General features: G+C 35.8%; 1 protein-coding gene across 2 annotated transcripts in view; it reads right to left on the reverse strand.

Moving 5' to 3' along the window:
- The window catches only part of LOC106868024 (uncharacterized), a 325,886-nt gene extending 314,744 nt beyond the window's left edge, over positions 1 to 11,142 (reverse strand). For both annotated transcript variants that reach the window (XR_016241196.1, XM_089349632.1), the window contains exon 1: positions 10,721 to 11,142. Coding sequence is in view for 1 of the 2 variants with exons in the window: in XM_089349632.1 (XP_089205758.1) it covers positions 10,721 to 11,009 (289 nt within the window). In the remaining variant the exon portion in view is untranslated. The remainder of the gene's footprint in view (positions 1 to 10,720) is intronic.
- Positions 11,143 to 12,857: the final 1,715 nt, after the last annotated feature.

Consider the following 12,857-nt stretch of genomic DNA (forward strand, 5'->3'; position numbering starts at 1 on the left):
TACACAGATATACACGCATATATATACACACACACACGCAAACATATATACAGACACACATATATATATATTATATATATATATATATATATATATATATACAGACATATATATAAACATATATATATTTATACACATACACGCATATACATATACATACATGCATATATGTGTTTATGTGTACACCCCACCTATATTAAAAAAATGGAACAAAGACGCAATAGAGGACAATAAAACTTTCGGACAGATAGACAATAGAAAGGCGGACAGGAGAAACAACAATTAGAAGGACAGGCAAAAAAAAAAAGACGGGTCATTTGTGGCCTTCTTTCCTCAGTCAAGTTACCAGAAGTCCTTACTGCCAAAATTTGAAACCAATAAGTTTGGAGGAGTGGGGAAGTCGATTACATCGACCCCAGTGATCAAATAGTCCTAGCGTTATCAATCCCGAAGTGATGAAAAGCAAAATCAACTTCGGCGAAATTTGAACGTAAAAACGGACGAAATGCCGCTAAGTATTTTCCTGGTGCGATAACCATTCTGCTTGTTCGCCGCTTTAAATGCATACATGCCTACCTGCCTACATACATACCATACACACACACACACACACACACACACACACACACACACACACACACATATATATATATATAGGCACAGGAGGGGCTCGCTTACCAACCACGTGGTTCTAGGTTCAGTCTCACTGCGTGGCATCTTGGGCAAGTGTCTTCTACTATAGCCTCGGGACGACCAAAGCCTTGTGAGTGAATTTGGTAGACGGAAACTGAAAGAAACCCGTCGTATATATATATATATATGTATATATATATGTGTGTGTGTGTGTGTGTGTCTGTCATTCTGTCTGTCTCCCCAACCGATGCTGGTGTGTTCAGCAAAAGAGGGCGATAGAGTAAGTACTAGGCTTGCAAAGAATAAGTTTTTGGGGTCGATGTGCTCGACTAATGGCGGTGCCCCAGCATGGCTGTAGTCAAATGACTGAAACAAGTAAAAGAATATATATGCGCGCGCGCGCACACACACACACACACACACACACACACACACACACACGTAGCTTTTTTATCAAGATATATATAATGAGAAGTTAAAAGAAAAGTGAGTGATTGCTCAATGTTGAGTACACGTTTATTAAACTTTTACGATGAAATGGTTGACCGCGACTTCGACATTTCGGCTTGCATGTCCTCGTCCGATGAAGGCGAGAAACACATACATACGTCCATATTTAAATATGTGTGTGTGTTTGAGAGAATGAGAGAGAGAGAGAAAAAGAGAGAGAGAGAGAGAGAGAGAGAGAGAGAGAGATGGTGTAGCCCTTAGTTGACAATAAATTTTCTTTCCACCTTCACATAACGTCGAATTCGATCTCGCATCCTCCTCCACCACTTCCTCTCCGCTTCACCCAGCCCCACCATACACCCCACCCCCGCTTCTTCTTCTTCCCCTTCTACTCGCACACTCTGCCACACCTACGACATATTTTATTCACTCCCACGACTTAAATATAAATCTTTTACGAATCAAAGTCACGGCGGCAGTTGCTTCGGATGGTTGGGGCCTTCTATTGCCTTCTACAAGGAATTTTTTTACCCACATTTAAATAAACAACAAAAACCAAGAACACCCTTACCTCCCCCCACTCTCCCCACCACTAACACACTATTAAAAACGTAATTTATGATATTTTAATTTCAACTTTTTTTTTCTCTTATCGTTTATATTATTTTTCAATCATAAATATATTTTCATTTCATACATTTTAAAATTACCTTCAGATAGTTTTACGTCATAAATTTTATTTATATTTTTCTTATATATTTATTTACTTTCGTTATATATTTTAATTTTATATATTCCACATTTATATCTTTGTTTTTTTTTACTATATATTTGTTACATATTTTATACTTTTCTTGTTATTTTATTATATATATTTCATATTTTTTCTTTTTTTACTTTATATATCACACTTGTGTATTGTTTTTATACCTATTTTATATTTCATATCTGTTGTTTTTATTATGCATTTCATATATTTTATACTTTTTTGTTATATTTTCCATATTTTTACAATATAGTTTATATATTTAGCTGTTTTATTGTTTATATATTTCATAATTTCGTCGTTTTTATTATATTTTTTTAATATATTTTATATTTTTGTTGATTGTTTTCTTTTTTTCCTGTATAAAAATGGGGCGTTTTCCCATCGTGAGTGTGTGTATGACTGTATGCATGCGCGCGCGCGTGAGAGAGAGAGAGACAGAGAGAGAGAGAGAGAGAGCTTGTATGCATCCATCCATCTATATGTGATTCTCTGTTTATGTGTTTATGATTGTAATTGTGTTTGTGCACATGTGTATACACACATACTTCCGTCTGTATGTGAGTGGGTATGAGCGTCTGTGTGCGGCACGATTTTCCCTGCTTTGCCTCTGTGTGCATGCGTATATACATAAACGTGTGTGTATTGTATGTGGATATATGTGTGTGTCTGTGTGTGTTTGTTAGGCTACTGCTGCTGGTTTGTCAGCAGGAAAACATTCTGCAATATCAAAGAAAGAGATAATGGCTGAGTGTGTATAAATGGTTGTTCACGCTGATGAACAGACAAAATAGTTCAATATTTTGTTCTGCTGTTTATAATAAAAGCAAAGCAAAGCAAAGCAAGCATCGTCATCGTGATCGACATAATTGCCGCCACCCCTACCCGCCAACCATCATCATCATCGTCACCATAATCATCATCACCTTTCTCATCCTCCACTTCATCATCATCATCACCACTGCCACCACCGCTCTCACCTTCCACTTCTTCCTTCCAATTACAATCAAAACCGCCGCCTCCACCACCTCTCCAATCATCATCATCGTCATCATCACTAGTAACAGCTGCAGCACCAACACCATCATTCACTCTACTAAAACCACCACCACCACCACCAACAACAACAACAACACCATCACCACGACTATCACCAGCATCATTACTAACACCATCCTTCTCCTTTTTATCAACATCATCATCTTCACTGACACTTCTGTCATCACCATCATCATTGTCGACATCTTTCTGTAGTAGCAACAGCGTCAACGACCATAAACTCAACAACAACATCTACTTCTACTACTACTACTACTACTACTACTCCAACAACAACAGCCATGTTTTGCAACATTAATAAGAATTTCTAGCAGAACAATAATGAAAACAACAACAACAACAACAGCACAGCAGCAATAACAGCAATAACAATTCTTTATATTATTAATATTATGATAATAAACCCAAGAAAATTATTAATAATAGCTGAGAAGAATCGATAAAAATTCTATAAATATCGAGAACAGCAATAATAATAATAGTAGTATTAATAATAATAATAACATTGATAAATAATAATAATAATAATAATGATAATAATAATAATGATAATAATAATAATAATAATAATAATAATAATAATAACATTGATAAATAATAATAATAATAATGATAATGATAATAATAATAATAATAATAATAATAATAATAATAATAATAATGATAATGATAATAATAATAATGATAATAATAGATTGATTGATTGAATGAGCTTATATTGAGAGATATTGGTTGCTTTCAGAATGAAGACTTGCGTTGTTTTTAGAGGGGAAAATGAAAAAAAGATTGGCTAGTGGCTGTTTGGAAAGTACTTAGCTCAATATCGTCTATGTGTGTGTGTGTGTGTGTGTGTGTGAGCATACGTGTCTTTGTAATTATTTGATTTCTTCCTATAAGTAGCTGTTTTTCGAATAAAACTCAATCGCTGGAATTTAGATAACCACGGTGAGGAAACACACACACACACACACACACATACACACACACACACACACACATACACACACACACACACACACACACACATACGCACGCACATACACAGCTTTCTTTTAGGAAAGACTTCCGTGTTTTTGAAAACCTCAACTCCAGAGATGAAATCTTCACAAGGTGGTTTCACGTGAGTAAGTACATGTTAACTAATTCACTAACTGGAAAGTCTAGTCTCCAGACCACTGCAAACCACCTTCGAGGACCACCTTTCATATATTTCATTCTTCATTCTTTCTTCGCCTCTCCTTCCACTTTTTTCTTCTAAACACCTTTTCCACTTATTCTAGTCTTTCTTTCCTCCTTTCTTTTGTTTTTATTTCTCTCTCACCATCTCCCGTTTCCCCATCTTACCCCTTTATTAATAATTATTTTCTTTGAAACATTATATTCGTAACCTGAAGACTTTCCCTCAAGCATTATTACCGCTTTCCAACAGACGATGAACTTCTGAACATTATGGTTTTCCTGAGAATCCTTCTAGAACATTCTTTAGAATAATCGTTAAATTAATTTTAATCACGTGTTCATTTATCTTTACATCATCCAAACCGCTGGCCCGATCAATTCCATTTTCAGATTGCAATTCACTTGGCCCTATTTTTCTCAAACATTCTCATCTCACACGATATCTACCAAGTTGAAAAATTCATTTGTTACTAGGTCCGAAAATTGTAGAATTTTTTCTTGAAACCTACAAAGAATGGCTGTCTGTGTATGAATAATTGTGTTACATCAAATAAATGTTTTAACTCCTGGTCTAAATTAACCTCTCCATATACTTGCTCACTTTCATAGGCACATTCTATCTGTCTGTCTGTCTGTCTGTCTATCTATCTATGTATTTAATTACACACGCGCACTTAATATTTATATAGTCATATTAGACACCAAATGCGTAATTGTTTTATGCAACATACAGGTGTTTCGGTAAAGCAATTGTCATAATTAAGCAAGGCAATTGTCCAGATTGCACAATAAAATCGACACACTTCCTCGGTATTCTCAGAGAAATATACCAACGCACTTCTACACGTGTGCGGTTGTGTGTTTTATATATATGTATGTATTACGTATATGTGTTTATGTGTGGATTGCTCTTTAATCCCCAGATTCGCCATCTCTTTGATGATATCTGTCATCAAAGACGTTTCACCCGCGACCCTCCAGCCTATTTGATTACAGAGTAATCAAATGTCCAAGACCAGAGATCTCTTTGGTGAATTAATTGCAACGCGGAGTATAATTTATCTATTCGACCTCAGTATCTAACTGGTACTATGATTTTTATGAATCCTTGAAGGTGAGCGTTGGAAATCACCTTTACTTGAAATCAGATAACGAAGATGATGATGACGGTGGTGGTGATGATAATGGTGGTAGGCAAGGCTGATGATGACGATAATGATGATGATAGTGATGATGACGATGAGAAAAGTAGATAAATAAATAGTAGAAGCGAGCTATGAACACCAGAGATAAGACAGTGCAAAATCTAAGTGTAGCAGGGTGAGTCAGAAGAGGTGTGAAATTGCTGTTTATAATGTGCAGCTGTTGCATCATAGATGCATAAGTGCTATGGAATTTTAATGCTTCTCTTGTTGACGTTGCTACTGCTGCTGATGATAGTGATGATGACGATGATGATGATGATGTTGGCGGTGGTGGTGATGACGGCGACCAGGGAGATGGTTCTAATCTGACACAACGCCAAGCAGATCTGAATTGGTCGATGCTATCGACTCCAATATTTGACTGGTACTTGTTTCACTGAGCCCGAAGGTTGACAACGGTGGAATATGAACTCAGTACAATAAACAACCGGAAGAAATGCCACCATACATTTCATCCGACGCACTAACGATTCTGCAAGCTCACATCGAATAATAATAATAATAATAATAATAATAATAATGATAATAATAATAATAATCGTCATCATCGTCAGAAGAAGAAGAAGAAGAATCCGACAAATAAAGTAAGGTTTTGCAGAAGTATTCCAAAGAATAAAGAGAAAACGATAACGGAATAAATAAACAAAAAGCATACAAAAAAAAAAAAACTCTGCATCATCATCATCACCATAATCGTTTTCGTCGTCGTCATTTTCATCATCAACACCACCAACAACAACAACAACAACAACGATAACTAAAGCAACACCAAGAAAACCCATAACAGTTAGAAAATACGCACACAAAAATATATATATGCGTATATGTACGTACTCATACACGCATACACACACACACACACACACACACACACACAGGTGCGTGTGTGTGTGTTTTGTGCTTGGACTTAATTGATGTTGCCAGATAAATAAATACTAGTTAAAAATATCGATCTGGATAAAAAGAAATCAATTAGCTGAGAATGTTTTGATAAGAGATCAATGAACGTAAGACTATTGTCAACACAAGAAGAAGAAGAAGAAGAAGAAGAAGAAGAAGAAGAAGAAGAAGAACGGTGGAGGGGGACGGAGGGGGAATGATTGTGACGTTGATAAGAATGAGGAGTTTATTTAGTGGACTATTACGAAAAATGGTGCTGGGGTGGGGGAACCATTGTTGTTCGTTCCAGTGGCTGAAGGAAATTTAAATAAATACTAATTCTTCACTTGAATTCCAAACTATGCGTGTTCGATTCCCACGTGGTTTAAATTGGAAAATTGCCATACATCATATTTTTTATATTTTTCTTCATTTTAATTCAACAATATATGCGTATGCATGTGTATGTGTGTGTACATGAGCGTGCATTTATGCACATGGCTCTATTCAGTGCGTGTGTGCATGCATATGCATGTATATGTGTATGCAGGTGTGTGTGTGTGTGTGTACGACTGTTTGCATTGAGCAGGCATATATGTACGATATGGGTATATATGTGCGTACATGAGTGTTCATATTTACGCATATATATTTGTATACCTTCGTAATTATGTATGTCTATGCCTATATATATACGTGCTTGAATGCATATTTGTCCATACCCCACCCCATATATATATATATACACACATACACATATATATATATATATAGTTGGATTTTACAGAAGAACAGAAGACGAAGACAGGTGTATAAACAACAAGCAGGTATATTAGTTTAACGGTCGGGAAGGTGAGAAAGTATTTTACGTTTCGAGCCTACGCTCTTCAACAGAAAGGAACACGAGGAAATCAACAGAGAGAGAATAAGTAAAGCTTTAGGGGCTAGCGGTCAATCATATATATATATATATATATATATATATATATATATATATATATATATATATATATATATGATATGGTGAAGGTTTACTGTACATGCATATAAAAAAAATCTTTATACATTCAATGCAATATTGTACGAATTCAACAGAGTCACTGTACATAGAGACCACAGTGAAAGAATGTCGTTTGGTGGTTAGGGTAGTCGGCTCCCAATCGTAAGGTTGTGAGATCGATATCCGGCGGCGCGTTGTGTATTCGAGTAAGTCACTTTATTTCTCGTTGCTCCAGTCCATTCAGCCGGCAAAAATGAGTCATGCCAGTAATTCGAAAGGCCTAGCCTTGTCGCTCTGTGTTTGCTCTTTTGAGATCACAATCAGCCGATACCATTCCCCTTAAGATTTGTGCCAGTTTTCTACATTGGGAGTGAATTTTTCAACGACAGTAACAACTCTCATATATTTGAAACGTATGAATGCATGTATCGTACGCAATTATTTAATTACTCGTATATATTGGATGCATATGTATATTCTGCATGCAAGCAGATACAAGGCATAGATAGATATGTATACATACGTACAGATATATATTATTAGTTGGATATATAGATATTCATATATTGTATGCAGACACAAACATATAGACAGAGATAGGTAGACTGAGATAGGTAGATAGAGATAGAGAGGGAGAGAGAGAGAGAGAGAGGGAGAGAGAGAGAGAGAGAGAGAGAGAGAGAGAGGGTGAGTAGATAGATAGATAGATAGATAGATAGAGAGGGAGAGAGAGAGAGAGAGATAGAGATAGAGATAGAGAGAGAGACAGACAGACAGACAGAAAGAGACACAGAAAGACACAGACAGAGAACGTCACAGACAGATAGGTATAAACGCTAATGTACAAATAGTTTACTATTATTCCAAGCCAGTAAAAAGTTAAATCCGTAGTATTTATTGAAATTAAACATCGTCATCAACAATAATAATAATAATTATTATTATCATTATATAATTGTTGGTTCCTGCAAAAGAAATACTGTTTTGTTTCGCCCTTGCGAGCTCATCATGGTATTGCCAGGATGAGGCAAAACAATCCAATAGCCAATTACACACACGTACGCATATATATATATATATATATATATATATATATATATATATACGTGTGGTTATATGTAAGACAATAATGATATATAGATCACATGATCATATAATGACGTATATATCGAGAGATGCAATAATGTCGCGTAAAATAGAATTTCTCAGCTAAATGTATAAGACGTACTGATTATCTCCCCTCGTATTTTTTCCTCTCCCCGATATTAAAATTATTTATTATACAAACACGCAACATGAAATAACATCATTTTATAAATGGCATTTTATGAAACAAAAAACTGAAAAAAAAAGGGTTCAAAATGACAACAACAATAAATAAAATGAATACAATCCGTAAGAAGGCTGTAATTCGTCACCCTGGAAATAATATTTTCTAAAATACAGTCAAGGGTTCAAATAATACTGTTCCACAAGTTTTCTAATTTTTTAATGTTTTACTTTTTTTTTTTATTTTCATGCTTTCAATATTTTTTCTTCTACGCAACGAAACAAAATTTACTATAATCAATTTTTAAAAATATTTTGAGCCAAAAAATTAAGAGGGAATAAAAACAGTAGCAGTCGTAATAATGATGATAGTAGTTGTAGTATTAATATAATAATAATAATAATAATAATAATAAAAGTTTCAAATTTTGGCGTAACGCCAGCAACTTCGGAGGAGGAGGAGGAGGTAAGTCAATTACAGTGACCCAAGTGTTTCATCCGATAGGATGAAAGACAAAGTCAACCTCGGCGGAATTTGAACTCAGAACGTAACGACGGGACAAAATGCCGCTAAGCATTTCGCCTGGAATGTTAACGATTTTGTCAGCTCACCGCTTTAATAATAATAACAATAATAATAATAATAATAATAACAACAATAATAATAACAATAATAACAATAATAATAATAATAATAATAATAATAATAATAATAATAATAATAATAATTCTTTCTACTAAAGGTACAGGACCTGGAATTTTGCGGGGAGGGGACTAGTCGATTACATAGATCCAAGCGTTTCATTGGTGCTTAATTTACCGACCCTGAAAGGATGAAAGGCAAAGTCGACCTAAGCGGAATTTCATCTCAGAACGTAACAACGGGACGAAACGCCGCTAAGCATTTTGCCCGGCGTGCTAACGATTCTGCCAGATAGCAGCCCTAATAATAATAATAATAATAATAATAATAATAATAATAATAATAATAATAACAACAGTAAAGGCAGCGATGTGGAGAATCGTGAAGAACGTTGGACAAAATTCTTAGTGGCATTTCGTCTGTCTTTACGTTTTAAGGTTAAATTCCACAGATGTCCACTTTGCCTTTCATCCTTTCGGAATCGAGAAAGATAAGTACCATTTGAGCACTGGGGTCGATGCAATCGATTTACCTCCTTCTCCGAAATTGCTGGGGTTGCGCCAAAATATGAAACCAATGATAATAAATAAATAAAGAAATAAATGACATGCGTAGTTAGATAAACACAGATGCTATCTTGCAAAACAGGACCATCTTCAGAATTGGTTGATTTGTTTTTATCGTTGTTTAATTGTGATATTTTTTTTTTAGAAATTATTAAAATTTCAGGAGAAACGAAGAAATGGGAAAACTGAGTAAAAATTGGAATGTTAAATTATTTATAATTTAAATATATAAAAAATACATAATTTTTCTTTGGAGGTTTTTAGCTATTTATTTATCCATTCATCTGCCTTTTCTGCTGATGAGGAAACACACACCTCTAAGAAAATACGTAATATACATACGTATATCAAGATTTTACGTCTACAGTTCTTCCCACCGATGATAAGAGTCAGTGATAACTAAATTGAAGCGTGAAGTGACTTCTGTACAATACTTATGTATTAAATTAATGTCAATTTTGGCCTTTACGTATGTTTACCTGAGTCAATATGTATACCTGTTCGCATAATATACATTAGTGCATCATCAAGTCACCGTGTTTTTGAAACAGCTGTTACGATTTGGAATAGCTTATCTAAGTTCCTCTTAATGATATATATATATATATACTTTTATGCAACATCTTTATAAACGTCTTGCTGCCATATATAACTACTTTTCCACCTCTTTTACTATCCTTTGATGTTGTCATATATATATATATATGAATAGCGGTATATAAGTATCGTCAAACATCAAATGGGAAGGCTAGGAGTATCATACTAAAGATTTCCCAGTTGATAGCGAGTACAGGTAAGACGGAAGCAAGGCAGCTGTAGCTTCTAATAAACAATGAAGACGAAGCGATTTCAAAGACGGTATGCGAGTGGTGTATGAAAAGTTTTGAGCCTTGAAGTCGTGTACCTCCATCAGAAGTCTTGTACCATGTTTTTTTTTTTTTTGAGGTTCAAGATCTGTCATACACCCCTCGTATAACGAACGATGCGACGAGTCCATTCCATGTGATCGATCAGTCTCGTAGCTGTGTTAGTAAAGAGGTAAAAACGTGAAAGAAGAAACATATTACTTACTGGTTGATCTGAGAGCCATTGAATGAGGTAAGTAGCTTTTAGGGTAGTGTCCCATTGAACTCAGTGCAGATGGTGTTCCCGTACGAGCGGCCAGTTCCGAAACTGTACTCCGAGGCACTCCGGCCGCCACATTTGGACGGTGGTTATCATAGCTTGGTCCAAGACTGGGTGGACCTAATGAAACGGGGTTCCCGGCGGCGGCTGCGGCAGCCGCTGCGGCCAGTATCCTGTTCCGCTCCACTAAGCTGAAATCCACACGCCCCGTGTCCATACCATCGAAGTTGATCATCTGACCGGTTTAAGGACAGGCTGTCTAGTAGCTGGTGGCGTTGGCGACGACGGCGACGACGGCGGCGGCGGCAGCTATTTAGACGCGGACAAGATGGCGCTATACAAAGGACACCCATTGCATTCTGGAGACGTGAACGTTTTGTTTTTCTTCTTGCTTTTTAACAGACAATAAATCTGAAACGAGAAACAAAACATCGATTAAGATACACGAGAAACATAGTGATGGAGAGAGAGGGACAGTGTGTGTGTGTGAGAGAGAGAGAGAGAGAGAGAGAGAGAGAGAGAGAGAGAGAGAGAGGGAGAGAGAGAGATAGAGAGAGAGAGAGAGAGAGAGAAAGAGAGAAGGAAAGAGTGAGAAAGGGACACAAGAAGAGAAAGAGAGAGAGAGAGAATGAGAGTACTATTATCAATGCCACGTGGGTTATGAATAAACATGTATGTATGTGTGTGTATATATATATATATATATATATGATAGAATGTAAACCTAAACACACACACATATATATACTTATATATATATACATATATTTACACACACACACACACACATATATGTGTGTGTATATATATATATATATATATATATATATATATATATATATATATATACACACATATATATGTATGAGTGTACAAATTATAGGAAAGATCCAGATGAATAATTACAAGGTAGCTAAATGTTGCTTAAGTGTCCCAGGAAACAATAGTCACACTTGTGTTGGATTTTATTCCGGGGAGAAGCGAGACGTATTTAGGAGAAAATAGGGAAAATTGAGAATGGAGGGACAAACGCTCAAGATATTATTAAATCATTTTCAGCGTTTGTCTTCATTCTTAATTTCTTCTATATATATATATATAGAGAGAGAGAGAGACCGAAGTGTACGTACGCCGCTATATTTTATATATATAAAAAATACAGAAATGGGACAAGAACGCAAAACATCCGGACAGTTAGGTGATGCAAAAAAGGGACAACAAAATATCCAGACAGACGATACATAGAAAACAAGGAGGGGTCATTCGGAGTTTTCTTTCCTCAGCCAAGTTCCAGATTATCTTTGCAATTTCGGCTGGTTATACTCGAGATAGCGCCAATCTGGCCAGCCCCAAGGAAAAAATAAGCTAAGAGCATTAGATTCTTTGAAAGAAAGCAGCAAATATATACGAAAACAAGGACGAAAAAAAAACAGAGAAATGTTACACAAATACAAATAACAGGACATAACAACAGGTTTCTTTCGACTAAGAACGAATTAAATTAAGCTGGCGTGTGTGGAAGTAAAGCCTTATGGCAGGGACATAAGATTTAGCAAGCACAGGAAGGAATATAGATGTTGCACGGACGTTAGTCCAACCAAGAAAGGAAGGTTAGGCCTGGCCGAACACCGCTCACGTGGGGAGAGAAGAGAGATAGTTAGAGGCAGAGGGATAGAAGAATTAAGGAGGGGGTGAGAGAGAAATGAAAGCGACACAATGAAGTGAAAGAGGGAAAGTGAGCATGAAGAGAAGGCCAGGAAATCTGAGAGAAGGGGAACGAAAGAACGTGTGTGTGTGTATCTTGATTCCAGGCTGTCGAAAATCCTCTTCTCAAACCATGGGTTCAATTCCACAAAATGACCAAATGTATAATAATTTTTGAAAAGTATGAACATGCTTCTGTGTGCATATTTATTTAAAATACACGCCATCAATTATTTCCTTTGGAATGCCTTTGATAATCCTTTTTCACAAAATAAAGTAATGGGAAAAATCTACAAAGCCTGACATTATGTTGATGCGAAAGAAGCGCTGCAAGTGGAAAAAATTCTTCTTAGTGTTTGAAAAAAGTGTGAGATAAAAA

Source organism: Octopus bimaculoides, chromosome 3 (assembly GCF_046866305.1).
Source record: "Octopus bimaculoides isolate indiv1 chromosome 3, ASM4686630v1, whole genome shotgun sequence".
Taxonomy (NCBI): Eukaryota; Metazoa; Mollusca; class Cephalopoda; order Octopoda; family Octopodidae; genus Octopus; species Octopus bimaculoides.